Genomic DNA, 16,659 nt, shown 5'->3' on the forward strand with positions numbered 1-16,659 from the left:
CTTAGGTATGTGATCACTCGCGTTCATTTAGTTTATCAGCATGATTAAACTAAATCTGAGTCTAAAGTAGAACCCATTAAATACCGGTGTGGATGTGCATCATTTTGCATCACCTTCAGAGAGGAGCCCTGTGCTTGTATGTGGTGTCTCAGTGTGCTTCTGCTGAGTTATGTGACATGCTTTGTATGTTGCTTTGTGCTACTTTGTAATGTAGCAGTACAGTTTTAAAGTTTTGAGGTGATGTGCATTTATGGGGCAGTAAAACAAGTAAAAATGGTGTTTCCGTTAATTCACTGATACAATAAAGTGCTGTCACGGGTGTCATTTTCCGTGTAATTGGTAATGTTATTTTGATTTAATTAACATGTCTGCACTAGTATTACCTTACTTATAATGATATGGACTCAACCAGTTAACCTAACATTAGACTGTGGGAGGAAACTCCAAAGGCTCCAGCTGATGTTGACCGTCCTGTGCTAACCACAATACTTCAGTGCCCCTTCACTCCTCTTCCTCTCAACCACCTCCACCCCCAGCATGGTGTGTGTGAAAACATTAGCAGGACTGTTTAATGCTTATGCTGCGATGTACAAAACTATTAGGAGGCGGTGCACAGGCGGACCCCCCACAAGGTTCAAAAAGCCTTAGGCTGGCCCCGATGTTTTAATGTGTTATTCTGATTGAAGTGTGGGATTACATGCCACTCGTAAGCAGCGTAATCCCAGCTAATCTGGGATTCCTTTTCACTCTGCACCTTGGAAACAACATCAGAGAGATAGGGCTACTAACATGGATATACAAAAGGCTGTGTTTTTGTAAGGTTAATTTGACAAAGGATGCATCTGCTGGTACTTTTTCACATTTTGCAGTCGCTTCTGTTAGCGGCCCATTCCTGTCCATCCTTATGTTCCTGCCATGATGGGAAAAGTGGAATAGCAGAACTCAGGTTAAGTGAGGCTCAGATTTCATTTCTGTGTTTCTATGTGTATGTAATCTGTTTCTCAATGATCACTGCTCATTTTGTTAGTATATGGCATCACATTGCAGTACTCTTGTGACAACCGAGTATCAGTAGTGCCAATAGTATAAGTGCTGAACAGCAGTGCTGTTTTATAACATTAGATACTGCCAGTGTTGGGAAGGTTACTTTTAAAATGTATTCCACCACAGATTACAGATTACATGCCCCAAAATGTATTTTGTAACGTATTCCGTAACGGGTACAGCAGTCCATTCTCCCTGCAGCACGGACTACACTGCTCATCAGGCTACATGCTTTAGGGCGATGCCTGTAACACTCTGCCTATTGCCTTCATATTAAATCATTTTGTGAATAATTTTTTAAAATATTTCTTTACGTCATTATGAAGGCTGCAAGTAGAGGTGACATGGGCTGCGAGATTGAAACACAGACATGAGAGCCTCTTAATGCGTGTTTTGTTTGGGTTTCCACCGGCATGGAAACCAAAAATATGGAGTTCATAGCCTTATGAAACAGGAAAAGACCGCCGTGTAATCCATTCATTTCAACAAAGTAACTGCATTTTAAATACCACCTTTTTAAACGGTAACTGTAACAGAATACAGTTACTCATATCTTGTATTTTAAATATGTAACGGCGGTACATGTATTCCATTACTCTCCAACACTGCTCATGTCTGATGTGAAAACAAAAACGCAGCACAAACAGAAAGAGAATCGTGACATCTAGAAAAGACTGAGAAGTTCACACCAGGGGACAAGGTGTTCATCAGAAACTACTCCTATGGTCCGAAGTGGATTCCAGCAGTCACTGTGAGATCATTGACTGGCCTTGATGATCTCTCCCTCGATGGTCTTACATCGTTGCAATCGAATCGGGTCAAACTGTGAAGCAACGTGTGGATCAGGCGAGAGCAAGAGTTGCAGACACTGTTCCTAGTGCACCGGACAGGGAGGTGGAGCCATTACATGACATGGAAGCCATTCCTGAGTGCTGCTTGCCATCAGGGGTGGGCACCACGCCACAACCATCATCGGAGCCCCAGGAGCTACCATATGCTCCGGAGACTCCGGCTCTTGTAGACTCCTCAGTGGCACCAGTGTTGCAACGTTCCCAGAGAGAGAGACGTCCACCAGAGACTCTAATGGACTTTGTTAGATAGAATGAGATCTTCCAGGAATAGAGCAAACAATGCAGTCTGATCTCACAGGAAGGACGTATCGTCCTAGTTAGCATTAAAAAAAGAAACATATGTACAGTTGTATGGTTACCATAGTTATGTGTTAATTCCTTGTTAAGCATTTTTCAGTATAAGCATTTGTTTGTAGACAAGTAGGAGTAGTTGACTTAAGGGCGGAGGAGATGTGATATTGTAACGAAGCATTTGCTTATATAAATATATGTATACGTGTATGGGTATGCATAACAGTTATTATTTCCAGGTACAGGCATTGTTAGTTCATGTTTATTGCTCTGGAAAAGCACACGGAGTGGGATGGGTGTGAGAAAGGGCATTTTGTGTTGTTATACCAGCAAGGCCAGGAGAGGTGGTATTGGTGCTGTGTTAAGATAAGATAAGATAAGATAAGATAACCTTTATTAGTCCCACACGTGGGAAATTTGTTTTGTCACAGCAGGAAGTGGACAGTGCAAAAGTTATGACGCAAAAATTAGAATACAATAAGAATAAATACAGTACACAACTGTACAGAATAGAATAAAATAAAATACTATATACAGTAGAATAAAATAAAATAAATATACAATAAGATAAAAATAGAATACAAATACAAATACTATATACAACTGAGTAAAAATACAACGATGACAGAAAGGATTATTGCACTTAGTGTTATTGCACATGTGTGGATGTGTGTGCTTGATCAGTTAAAGTCTTTATTATGGAGTCTGACAGCAGTGGGGAGGAAAGACCTGCGAAATCTCTCCGTCCCACACCGTGGGTGCCGCAGTCTCCCACTGAAGGAGCTGCTCAGTGCTGTCACAGTCTGCTGCATGGGGTGGGAGATGTTGTCCATCAGGGATGACAGCTTAGCCGCCGTTCTCCTGTCACTCACCACCTCCACTGGGTCCAGAGGGCATCCTAGAACAGAGCTGGCCCTTCGGATCACCCTGTTCAGTCTCTTCCTGTCCCCAGCAGAGATGCTGCCGCCCCAGCAGACCACGCCATAAAAGATAGCAGAAGCCACCACAGAGTCATAGAAGGTCTTCAGGAGTGGGCCCTCCACTCCAAACGACCTGAGTCTCCGCAGCAGGTACAGCCTGCTCTGCCCTTTCCTGTAGAGGGCGTCTGAGTTATGAGTCCAGTCCAGTCTGTTGTTCAGATGAACACCAAGGTACCTGTAGCTGTCCACAGCCTCAATGTCCATACCCTGGATGTTCAGTGGTTGCAGTGGAGAATGCTTGTGCCTGCGGAAGTCTACCACCAGCTCCTTGGTTTTACTGGCGTTGATCTGGAGGTAGTTCAGCTGGCACCAGTCCACAAAGTCTTGAGTCAGTCCTCTGTACTCCTTGTCGTCCCCATCAGTGATGAGGCCGACTATTGCAGAGTCATCAGAGAACTTCTGCAGGAAGCACTGGGTGGAATTGTGGGAGAAGTCTGCAGTGTAGATGGTGAAGAGGAACGGAGCCAGAACCGTTCCCTGTGGGGCCCCCGTACTGCAGACGACCCTGTCCGACACACAGCCCTGAGTCCTCACATACTGTGGTCGGTCGGTGAGGTAGTCCAGGATCCAGGTAGTGAGGTGATGGTCCACTCCAGAGTTCTCCAGCTTGTCCTTTAGAACCGAGGGAAGAATAGTGTTGAAGGCACTGGAGAAATCAAAGAACATGATTCTCACAGTGCTTCCAGCGGTCTCCAGGTGAGCGAGGGAACGATGTAGGAGGTGAATGACGGCATCATCCGCGCCAATGCCAGGCTGGTAGGCAAACTGAAGTGGGTCCAGTGATGAGCTTATTAGGCGCCGAAGCTGAGCCAGGACCAACCGTCATGTAAGAAGACAGAAGAGCGTCATGTACATGATGAACATGGCGCCTGTGTTCGACTTGGCCGCTGTTCGTGCTCCGTGTTTTTGTCGACTGTGTTGAATTTTCCCAATTCTTTGAATCTTTGGGCTGAAGGAGGGACAATACTCGGTGTATAAATGCTCAATCAACAATCATTTATTTCCATACAATTCAACAGTCAGAGCATTACAACGTCCGGACGGGAGAGATGCTACCAGAGGGTCAGGCACATGTCTCAAAATGGTGACGGGTTGCTCAGCTTTTTATAGTCTCTAGTGGCCCCCAGCTAGTCGTAAAAGCCAAAACATCACATTTTTCTCTGTTACAGCGCCTAAGTTATGACCTCGGCAGTTGTTTCTCTGCTTTCTGTAAGGTGGGGGTGTGGAATGTGGTCTATCTATCTCCCCTGTCTTTAGACACAGAGTCTCCTGCTTACAACCTTCTCTTCATGATTCAACAATTAAGCATGTCAAGAAAACAGTGTAACACATTCCCAGCAGATCAAGGATACAGAGTGATGCACATTTATCTAATGAACTAATATGTGAATATGTTCTGTTAACTCAAAAGTATAATGAGAACTAAACTACATACAGCTCACACACTCTATATTAAAGGGTATAATATGATCTACAGCAGTATTCTAATTCAACTACTTTGATTACATATATAAGGTAACATATAATAACAGAATAATCTAATAACTGCTTCAGTATATTGTTTTTTATCTTGTCATCTCATCTGTGATATATCATGAAGGTCTTGACTTTTAAAGCTTTGAATTGTGATGCCCCTGCTTACATTTCTGATCTTTTAGAACCCCACGCTCCCTCTCGCAGCCTGAGATCTTCTAATCAAAGGCTGTTGGTAGTCCCTCGAACATATTTTAAAACCAGAGGTGATAGATCTTTTAGAGCGGTGGCCCCCAGGTTGTGGGATGCTCTCCCATCATTACGTTGCCTTGATTGTATTTATTCTTTTAAAAAGCAGCTTAAGACTCATTTATTTAGATTGGCTTTTAATTAGATTTGTGCTGTGTGTTTTATTATTAATGTATTTTATGTATTTCTGTGAAGCACTTTGTGGTTTTTATCCTGTGAAAAGTGCTATATAAATAAATTGATTTGATTTGATGTAGGAAGTAGACGGACACTGTGATGTTGTGAACATGTGACTACAAAAGGTTCAGTAAACGAGAAGCAACTATGTTCCCCGTGTGTGGCTCAGTGATTCCATTTTTGTTTGGTGAAGATGCAACACCCACAGAAAGCCTTCTTCACCTGCACAAATAGATGTCATTGGTTAAGGCAGACCTTCCCAAAGTGTGGGGCCCGCCCCCTAGGGGGGTTGCAGAGCCACTGCAGGGGGGGCGCGGTATGAAAAGGGGAAAAAAAAATGCTTGGACACTGCTAGCATGGGGCACCTACAGAAACGCTAGATGATGCTGATGGCTAGTGTGGTGTGGCAGGCAGAATAGGACCCAAATGCAAGACTCAAAAACAAAGGAATAAACCAAGGGAGGCAGCTTTATTGCTGAATCAAGATCTCCAAAAAAGAACTAAGAAAACTAGAAACTAGAAACACGGAACTCAAAACTAGGAAACTAAGCCAGAAACAGAGAACTAGGACTTACCAGGAGCAAGAAGGGGACCACACAGCAATGTGAGGTATAATGACACGACAATGGACAGAGGAAAACCCAGGCCTTAAATACACCAGGGAATAATGAGAGAATGGGAAACAGGAGGGAAACACAGCTGGGACTAATCTGACATAATAAGATGGGGAGGAAGCAAAACTGAAAACACTGAAGACAGGACATGAGACTGTCAAAGTAAAACAGGAAACATAAGACAGGCACAAAGACACGGACTTCACAAGGAGACACGACTGACAGGGGAGACACAGGAGATGAATGAACACAGAGACAAGGGTGACTCGACATGAAGCGAGGAACACAGGAAAGGCACCGGGAAAACATGGAGATAGAGACTATACACTGAGGGAGAGAGAAGTACGATCACGAAGAACCTAAGACAAAAGATAATCAAAACCATGAATAACAATAATCAAAGAACAGTAAACCAAAAACACAAACACTGGGACACCGATCCAGTGCCGTGACAGAAAGCACTTAAATAGAAAAAGCATAGAAAAACGTGCTTGAATGAATAGGTGTGAATGGATGAATGAGTGCTATGAGTGCTTTGAGTAGAAAAGAGCTATATAAGAACCAGTCCATTACCTCTATTCCACCTCGCTCTCATTCACACTTGCACTTGACTTGCTTTTGTCGTGCTTCTTCCTGTGCACACCTCCACCTCTCAAGCCTTAACTTGTTCCCTACTGTCACTACAGATCATAATGTTTTATCTGCCTGTTTGTATACGATTTATTCATTCAGACTTTACTCCTGTTTTTAACTCATCAGGTTGGTCCAGTGCAGTGACCCTGGAATCACAGCTGTTCCCATTAGTGTCCCAGCTGACACGGTCAAACTTCGTCTAGAAAAGACGCCGATCTCCAAGGTGTCCAGGGCAGCCTTCTACAACCTGTCAGAGCTGCGGTTCTTATGGCTAACTTATAACTCAATAACTCTGATCCACCCAAGCAGCTTTGTCAACCTGAAAGCCCTGCGAGAGCTCCGTCTTGATGGGAACCTCCTAACATCCTTTCCCTGGGAGGGACTCAGAGACATGCCCCGTCTCCAGACTCTGGGTCTACATAACAATCGTTTGTCCAGTCTTCCAGCCCATGCTGCTCTCTTCCTTCCTAACATCACATATCTGGATCTGTCCAGCAACAGGTTGGTCCAATTTCACAAAATCTTCAACAGATTTGCTCAAGTTTTCAGTTCTCTTTTCCTTTTCTATCAATAGGTTGACTATATTACCAGCTGAGCTGCTGGATCTTTGGTTTCCTCTTCCAGGACAAAGTGAAGGGCAAGTGGAAAGAAGAATTTTGGGTACAGTATGTTTTGGAGCAATAGTAAGACATAATCTTTTATTGTACAGTTGATATCTATTAGTTGTGGTCATCATTAAGTCAAAAAAGTGAGTGAAATGCACATTAAGGGATAGTTTTACTAACGCGTGGTGCCAGTGAAAGGATAGACTGCCCACAACAAATGTACTTTTACTTCAATTATATTTTTCTGCAACATAGTGCCTTAAAAATTCAAAGAAATTCTGGATGGCCATAACGTTTTTATTATCTTGTCATAATCTAGTTAATTTTCCATCTAGTATATTTCTTTAATAATTTTTTTCTGTTTTTTTATTTTATTTAATTCTGACAATTTGACTGAAAGAAGCAGTAGCAGTACCCAGGTTTTTAATTTGACTCCCTTTACAACAACAGAGGTTATGAGGGCTAAAAGAACTTAATCCTTGAAAACCAGCTCTCCTAAAACTAGCAGCTGAAACTATAATTGGACCACTGTGTCACATTTTCAACCTACTTGGTTACAAATAAAGTTCTTTCGGATTGCAAATCTGCCATTGTTGCTCCTCTATTAAAAGAAAAGTGAACCTAGTATTTTAAATAATTATAGATGGATCTCTAAACTCTCAGTTCTGGTAAAGTGCTTGAATCTCGGGTCAGTAATAAGGTTAAAGATTTTCTGGCCATTAACGCCATCTTGTCTCCTTTTAGTCAGATTTCCATAAAAAATCACAGTACTGCTGCTGTTGCTGTACTGCTACTGCGCAAGGTCATAAATGATATAACCGAAACTCTTGATAAGAAGCAGTGTTGTTTATTTGATACTGGCTTATCAACCATTGTTTTTTCTCAACCAGCACTTGAGTGGTTTGCAAATGATCTCACAGGCAGTTGTACAGATAGAGGAGTCATTCAAGTATTGTAAGTAAAAAAGAGCGTCCCATTATTATTCAATATTTATAAAACTACTCTTGGAAACATCTTGTTGAAAACATGAAAGTTAAAATCACAGATCTATGGATCTTCTGCAATTTGTAGTCCACAGAACACCGACTGAATTGGGAAGCATGCAGATTTCTGGCAATAAATGCTTGGAATAAATTACAGTCAGAACAACATCAAACTTACTCTTGTAACATACTACATGTGGTAGTACAACCTGTTCTTAAAAAAAGTAGCCTTGACCAAAATGACCCTGCAAACTATAGGCCGATTTCCAAACTTCCTTTTTTGGCTAAAATTCTAGAGAAAATTGTGCTTTTGCAACTACAGGCCTATCTAGATGTGAATAGCATCACTGATAAATTCCAGTCTGGGTTCAAACACGTCATAGTATGGAAACGGAATTGTTGAGAGTCTTCAATGACCTTTTAATTGCTGATTCAGGGCGCTCAGCGGTTTTAGTTTTATTTGATTTGTCCTCAGCGTTTGATTTAGTGGACCACAATATCCTTTTAACGAGGCTAGAGCACATGGTAGGCATTAAGGGTAGTGCTCTTAGTTGGTTACCTTTCTGAAGTTGGACGTACCTTTCTGAAAGGTCCGTCGCTGCTACGATGGGAAGTTACTCTTCCTCTGTTGCCCCCTTTTCCTGTGGTGTGCCCCAAGGGTCTGTGTTGGGCCCTATGTTGTTTTCTTTGTATTTGTTACCTCTAGGTCGCATCCAGTGTTGGGGAGTAACGGAATACATGTACCGCCGTTACGTATTTAAAATACAAAATATGAGTAACTGTATTCCGTTACAGTTACCGTTTAAAAAGGTGGTATTCAGAATACAGTTACTTTGTTGAAATAAATGGATTACACTGCGGTACTTTCCTGTTTCATCTTGTCGCGGGTCAGGACTGTTTGGGTTTTGTTTGACAGCTACGTTCTGTTGTTCCAGGTGGCAGCGTTACGGTTGCCATGGTTACAGGGCGACGCTCTCTCTCTCTCTCTGCGACTGTGTGTTTCCTGGGTGAGAGAGCGCCTTTTCGTTGTTGTTGTTGTTGTTGTGCTAAGCTAACAGGCAGAATGCTACAAGCATAGCTCTAAAGAATGTAGCATCATGGGCAGTGTAGTCCGTGCTGCAGGGAGAATGGACTGCCATACACGTTATGGGTCTGTGAGCGCGAGGAGGGAGAAAAAGGCGAGTGGAAAGGTACGAGTTGTCGTCGAGGAGAAACGGGAGCTGGAAGCATGTAAATATAATAATAACCACTGCAGCCAAGAAGAGTGCCTGACGAGCCCAGTTGTAAGTAAGCTATTAAGACTCGACTGTACACCGTGTTCGTGTTTTCCTCCGAAAACAATAAGTTCCGTTGGAGCAGCCTTTCAACGCCTCTCTCTGTCTCTCGCCAGAAAAGTTGACCCACACAACAAAGTAAAGCTATTTTTCGGCTACGAGCCGACAGGGACCCCGCCGTATTAGTCAGAGGTCCCTTTACTACAGTTCGGAGTCGCGGACCTTCAGTAACAGTAATAAATCACACAGCAATAGTACATTCACGTTGTTGTAAAAAGCATGATAATATATTAAGTAATCCAAAGTATTCAGAATACGTTACTGTCATTGAGTAACGTAACGGAATACGTTACAGAATACATTTTGGGGCATGTAATCTGTATTCTGTAATGGAATACATTTTAAAAGTAACCTTCCCAACACTGGTCGCATCTTTGAAAAATATCAAATTTCCTTTCACTGTTACGCAGATGATATTCAAATTTACTTTCATCTGACTGAGGATGTCTTACCGTCACTACACTGATTTTTGATTGTAAGAGAGAAGTTAAGGATTGCTTATTGAGTAACGCACTCATTTTAAATGAAAAGTAAATGGAAATTGTTTTTTTCGACAGCCATATTCCTAGGGGCCAACTAACAGGCTCACTTGGGCTGTTTGCTACCTTTCTTTCTGACACTGCAAGCGACCTGGGTGTTCTCTTAGACAGTTCTTTTAAACTCGATAAACAAGTCTCCGCTGTAGTTAAATCTGGCTTTTACCAATTACACCAAATTGCCAAGGCCAAGCCTTACATGCCCTGTAAGGATCTTGAGAAACGTATCTATGCCTTTATTACCTCTAGATTAAACTACTGTAACTCTCTCTATTTTGGCCTCCAATCTACCCTTCTCCGCAGGCTGCAGCTTGTTCAAAATGCGGCGGCACGCCTCTTAACTGGAACTGGCAGGTTTGACTGGCAGGTTTGATTGATCACCCCTATCCTCGCTGACCTGCATTGGCTTCCCATCAAATACCGTATTGATTTTAAAATACTATTACTTACCTTTAAAATTATAAATAACATTGCTCCCAGCTATCTTGTTGAACTTCTCAGCTTGTACACTCCTAGTAGAGCATTGAGATCAACGGGCCAATTGCCCTTAGTACAACCTAGGGCACGGTTGAAGACCAGGTTTCCCTTGATCTCAGTAGGACTAACCTGGTTAAATGAAGGTTAAATAAACAATAACAAATGACATTAAATGTGAATAAGTTAAACTGTCTTGGATACCCAGGTCTCCATGACAATCCCTGGTTGTGTGACTGCCAGATCTCCATGCTGATGTCTTTGTCCATGACCCTGGGGAGTACTGTAGTTCTTATGGACCAGTTGCTGATGTGCAGTAAGTCTCTGAGTCAGTCAGAGTTGCTGCAGACCCAAGCTGAGCTGTCCCGCTGTATGAGGCCTTCAGTCCAGCCTGCGGCCACCAGGGTAATTTCCCCAATGGGCAGCAATGTAATCCTACGTTGTGACGCCACTGGCTACCCAACGCCAACACTGACTTGGATTAAAACTTCAACCTACACAAGTAAGCTGGCTCGGGTGTCAAGTAATGTCACTAACATTTGAGAATTAGTTGAGTCATGCTGTGATTTGTTTTTCTGTACAGATTGTTGCCAACAAGACAACCTTGACAACTCTGAACAGCTGCCTAGGATTTTGGAGAGTTGTAAGTGCAGGTGCTTTGTCGCTTCTAATAAACATTTTTATTTCATACAGTGATTCAGATTGTCTTACTACTTAAAGTACTGTATCTGTATTTGCGTCCATAACGGAGAAGGTATTTAAAGTATTTAGAACTGAAGTGCAGTGAACACTTCAGTTTCTGTAGGTAGGCTGTTTCATTGTTCTGACCAGTTTTTAAGATAAGATAAGATAAGATAAGATAAGATAACCTTTATTAGTCCCACACGTGGGAAATTTGTTTTGTCACAGCAGGAAGTGGACAGTGCAAAAGTTATGAGGCAAAAATTAGAATACAATAAGAATAAATACAGTACACAACTGTACAGAATAGAATAAAATAAAATACTATATACAGTAGAATAAAATAAAATAAATATACAATAAGATAAAAATAGAATACAAATACAAATACTATATACAACTGAGTAAAAATACAACGATGACAGAAAGGATTATTGCACTTAGTATTATTGCATATGTATGGATGTGTGTGCTTGATCAGTTAAAGTCTTTATTATGGAGTCTGACAGCAGTGGGGAGGAAAGACCCTTATCCCTTGGTTCCCTAACTCCATGGTTGCAATAGTTTTGAACAACTGACAGTTAATACCGGAGTCAGAGGACATTAATGCATGTGAGACTCAGCACTGCGATGCACTAAATTTAAAGATTGGGAATTTTAAGTGGATCATTACTGATGAATTTAAAATGTCAATATTATGGCCTTTATTACTTTTTTATTTATTCACTGCAGACAGTAATCTTGTACACTACTTTACTACAGCACTGGAAATATTATGATTACTACCACTAATAATTAATATCAAAAGTAATAGTAGAAGTAGCAATGGAGTTTACTCTGCAGCATCACCTGATATGCAGATCAGTTAACTCATAAAAGCCAAAGTCCCTGTTTTAATAGGAAGACGTGCACAATGTACATTATTATCATAAAGCTGAGAGCAGAGCTGTCATAGTCTGACTCAGAGTTTCTGTGTTTGGACTTTTTAAATTCATATTTGTCAAATATTTGAACCTACGTAGTTTTTGGCTCTCCTCATAGTTGTAATGAGTAGTAGATATCATGATGAATTTAGTCAAAAAACATGTTACAAGATGTTACTAGCCTGTTAGCCTGACCCCAGATGAAAGCCATGAAAGCACTCCCTGTCTCATAACATAGACATCCAAAAACTCACTGACACTGACAAACAGATAAAGTTTTTGAAATACTTTAAACACTGTGACGTCGGACCCCAACACTTGCACACACACACCGTGGGTGTGGTGACCAGAGATGGGCAGTAACGCGTTACAGTAACGCGTTACTGTAATCCGATTACTTTTTCAAGTAACAAGTAAAGTAAGGGATTACTATTGCAAAATCGGTAATTAGATTACAGTTACTTTCCCGTAGGAACGCTGCGTTACTGCGTTACTAAAACCGTGATTTCTTTGCGAGAATGTCTCACGACAGTGACGTAAGCGAGTGTGACGTTCGTGACAACAGCTGTGTGCAGATCAACAATGGATCATATATCGAGTGCGGGAGAGAGTATGAGCGTGCAGCGTTTAAAGCGTGGAAGTACTGACCTTACTTTGAGTTTGATTCCATAAAAAGTGACAAAAACATTAGTGTCCGCTGTGCGTGGGAAGAAAACTTCTTTTTACAGCGAAAAAAACCCCTAAACTTCCAAACAAGCACCGAGTAGCTACGACGTAATGGGAAACTCACAGAGAAACTCGCGGATTCTTCCACTGACCGCGGCACACCTGCACCAGGGTAAACCTCCGCCTGCCCCACTCCTGCTTTACAGGTGAAAATAGAGCAACAGGACCGCTGAGTCTTTGACTTTATTTATTTTCTGCTGTGTTTTACTTGCATCTATTTGAAAGACTGAGTGTAAACACAACAAATATTTTATTTTATGAGCTGGAATGTGCAGAAAATAGGTTTCAATGTTAAACTAATTTCTTCCAGTCAGAGAATGTTGCAGATAATTAAATTTTTGCTTGATGCATAAAGTTAAAAGATTAAAACTAATAAAACAAGTTTTAAAAAGAGACTTTTCCATTTGATTACATTTTGTATGATGGATTATGCAGAAAAAGTAGAATTGGGCTGAAAGATCTATCGCTTTATCACCTATTCAGGTTGTAAATCATGTTTTTAAAAAGTAACTAAGTAACTAATTACTTTTGAAAATAAGTAATCAGTAAAGTAACAGGATTACTTTTTTGGGGGAAGTAATCAGTAATTAGTTACTGATTAGTTTTTTCAAGTAACTTGACCAACACTGATTATGTCTGGACATGTAAGTGTTGTTTTTTTCTTTGTTTGTTAGCTTAGTGCATCAGTCTACATCCTTTGAAAAAGCAAATGAAAAAGCTAAAAAAGTCCAAACACAGATTATCAGTCTTTGGTCTCAGGTGCGCTGTGTTTAGTTTTGCTTCTCTCGTCTTGCTTTCCTGATGAGTTTCAGCTGTGTTTCCAGATGTTTCCTCTCTGCCCCAATCACCTTTCCGACTGGCCCGAGGGTGTGCCTCAAAGTCTCCCCTGTCTCCCGACTCCTATTTCTAACCTCTTTTTCTTGACTTCAATAAAAACATCACTGAGGTCAAGGAAATGCGGGTAGGAGAATTGGACTGGAGCATGGATCAGCCTGACACTAGTATCTCCTTAGTGTGAAAAGTACTGTTTAATTTAATCTGTGGACTCCCAGGGCCAGATGTTCAGGCCGTGTTTCTTGAACATCACAAGAACTAGAGGAAGGACAACTTACTCTGTCTGCATGGGGTTGTTATATAGTTTCTCCCCTTCTCCCTCCTCCCTCTCTTTCTCCCTCCAGTCATTGTTGATATGCAGTCAACCAATGTCCAGCCTCTCTCTCTCTCTGAGTTTTCACCTACTTTAACTAAGGAGGAGGTTACTTCATTAAAATCACATCATTTCATTTTCTCCTTTTCTATGTTGTACTTTCACACGATTTATCAGTAACTCCATCACATATGAATATAGTTTTCATGTTTCATGCAGTTTATGCTATTTTACCTCAGCAGGATTTATCATAAGTTCAGTCACATGACTACCATAACTCTTTGACAGCTAACGACTTCAACGAATGTTGGAGGCAGAAGTAAGTTCAGGGCTTTTTACTTCGTTGTTAGTCCAATGGTTGACATCTTTTCCCCCATAAAACTAAAAACAGACATAAAGTAAATATTACAAAATGTCTTTTCCTTAACTTATACTTCTAGGTTATAAACTATAAAATAAACAATAAAATACTATACGACAGCATAACAAGCAAGCTACAAACAAAATAACTGTACCATAGTAACAACAGCGGTTCAGTAGTGATCACAATACAACTTAGTGAGTTTGGCTCCTTTGATGAGAAACATAGCGGATGGAACAAACTTGTTTCTAAACAAATCTCTGTGACAGAGATGTGACAAATTGACTCAGGATAATTAATATTATATAGAAACACAATGAAATGTACAATGAGTACAGTTATGCATTACCAATAGTAGTGATTGAAATAATCTCCCGTTCGAGATGATCTTCATGTTGTGTAAGAACATGGATGGATGATTATTTGGTGGCGATGGGTTTCTGCTACAGCAAAGCATTTTTAATAATATGAAAAATTCCTATTTTCTAAAGCTAAAGTTGGATCAGATTCACAGGATCGGGCTCTGTTGTAACCCTCGGAGGCACTTGCAAGAGAATATTCACTAGAAATGAGCTGAGCTATGTGGCTATTGTGAGCCGGATTGACTGCATCAGAAGTACAGGAGACTTTGGCCACACAGACATAATATTTTCTTACTCACCACTCATCCATCACAGAAGCACAAGTGCAAGCACCCAGAACAGGACTTCCATTGAGAGAGCTACAGATGGAATGCACAATGAAAACAGCCCAGAGGTGCATGAGAAAATAATTTTGAACATGAGATGGGCCAAATTTTAATCAAGTGAAACTTTTGATTTTATAAGCTCATTCCTAAAGTTTTTAACTACATCTTGTTTTAATGTGTAACTCCAAAGTTTCTTTGGGTCTCTGGTTTGTTAGGGACTCAGGAGTACCCAGGCCTGTAAGACTTCCTTTGTAAGGTACTCTTTTAAGTTAAAAGCAAAAAGCTAAATGTAGGGTGCCGAGAGCTAAGATTGTACAACTCTCTCTGTTCCAGTTATGCAGGAATCTCCGCGGGTGGGGGTCCGCTGGTCGATTATCAGCCTGAACGGGTTATCATACAAGGATGCTGGTGAATATCGCTGCCAAGCCCGGAACATGGCAGGAATTTCTGAAGCCCTGATTAAACTGAAAGTCATGGGAATCACAAAACTACCCCATCTTCCAAAGAAGTCCAGAAAGATTTCCTCCAAATCCCCATCAAAGTACAGGAAACCATACCAGATGTCAGCTATCACCAACGTCCCCTCAGTGAAGGATAATCAGATACTATCAAGTATCACACCATTTTCCAGTAACCAGGCCAAGAAACCTCAAAGCCTCGTGACTTTTTTGGAGCACGTCAGAAAATACTAAATGAAATCAGCAGATGCAAAGAGACAGGAACATGATATAGATCTAGTCTGTGGCTACCTGACCATTGTAATTTGATTTACTGTTGCTGAAGTTTCTCAGTGTTTGTTACAGAGCGGAGGTCATGGCGGTGGGAAAATAAAGGAAATAAACGTTACTGTTTGTTAAAGCTCTAGTGTTGCAGCAGTTAATGTGAATTACTCGCTAAATAAAAACATAAGACAAAAATGTGCGTGTTGTTTCTGTGATGCAGTCTGCATGTTTGTGAAAAAAAGTTTTATTCAGTTCAAATTTCAAAATGTGCCTGTTTGTGTTCTTGGCAATAAATCTTATACAGGTGAAAAGCCCGTTTATTCCCTTTAAATGGTGCCACATTTATAAGGAAAATGCATTTGTGAGTTGAGCAGCAGAGTTAAGTTTGTGGGATGCACCCATCAAAAACTTCACAAAGCTTCCCTGCAGTGTCAAACACCTTATTCTGCTATTGACTCTTGTTTTGAGCTTTTGGTACCCCAGGCGCTGACAACCAGGTGCCTGATTTGTACCAGATTAGCAGCATATGTGAGCATGGACCCTGCTGCAGTGGTCAGTTTTGTCTTCTCCAAGCAAGACATCTTTGACTGAAAACGCTAGGGCCCATGTCATGGGGCGAATTCAACCTGGCATGCTTCAAAACCAAGATGCAGCATGATGGGGCATGCCAGAGAAGGGCTGGAAAGTGGGCTCCCACCATGTTTTCTTTACCCTGTCAGCACTTAGGAACCATAGGCAGTCTTCTACAGAGTCGCAGTCAAAGTTTGCAGGACAATATGGCCAATGGGTCTCTACCCAGAGAACTTGGAGAAGACTGCATACAGCCAATCTCCGGTCTCATAGGGCTGCCAGGAGGCCCTGACTGCTCTTCACAGTCAGGCCTGTTTGTGCTGGTGTCGGCAACAAATGCATTAGAACCTGAACATGTGGAAGAAGACAGAGAGAACTCTATGTTGACTTCTAGCGTCAAAAACCTTGAGACAGGCTTTTGTGTTTTTTACCAAAGTATCTCTATGTTTTGCTGTAAAATGCAGCACAGGTTTCCTTTGAACACGAGTCAGGCGACAGACTTGTAGCCATCAGTTTAGCTGTTCTCATCATCAGAAACCATGTTGTCATTTTGGCAGTATGCTTATTATTGTATTGATGACTGGCAATCATGGCGTC

The 16,659-nt window shown here is 41.3% G+C and overlaps 1 protein-coding gene across 1 annotated transcript; it reads left to right on the plus strand.

The window, feature by feature from the left end:
- Positions 1 to 836: 836 nt before the first annotated feature.
- lrit3b (leucine-rich repeat, immunoglobulin-like and transmembrane domains 3b) lies at positions 837 to 15,462 on the plus strand. The gene is made up of 6 exons (XM_085343472.1): positions 837 to 946; positions 6,439 to 6,813; positions 6,887 to 6,972; positions 10,453 to 10,746; positions 10,828 to 10,887; positions 15,104 to 15,462. Exons 1-6 carry the CDS (start codon positions 837 to 839, stop codon positions 15,460 to 15,462), a joined length of 1,284 nt encoding a protein of 427 aa, XP_085199598.1.
- The last annotated feature ends 1,197 nt before the right edge of the window (positions 15,463 to 16,659 follow it).

This window comes from Diplotaxodon limnothrissa, linkage group LG19, assembly GCF_057381915.1.
Source record: "Diplotaxodon limnothrissa isolate DT_005_m linkage group LG19, D_limnothrissa_male_GT1.1, whole genome shotgun sequence".
Classification (NCBI taxonomy): Eukaryota; Metazoa; Chordata; class Actinopteri; order Cichliformes; family Cichlidae; genus Diplotaxodon; species Diplotaxodon limnothrissa.

Coding starts and splice junctions, on each gene's coding strand:
- lrit3b (XM_085343472.1), top strand. CDS start 837: ATGCATCTGCTGGTACTTTTTCACATTTTGCAGTCGCTTCTGTTAGCG. Junction 6,973..10,452: donor AGTGGAAAGAAGAATTTTGG/GTACAGTATGTT, acceptor TTGGATACCCAG/GTCTCCATGACAATCCCTGG. Junction 10,888..15,103: donor GCCTAGGATTTTGGAGAGTT/GTAAGTGCAGGT, acceptor TCTCTGTTCCAG/TTATGCAGGAATCTCCGCGG.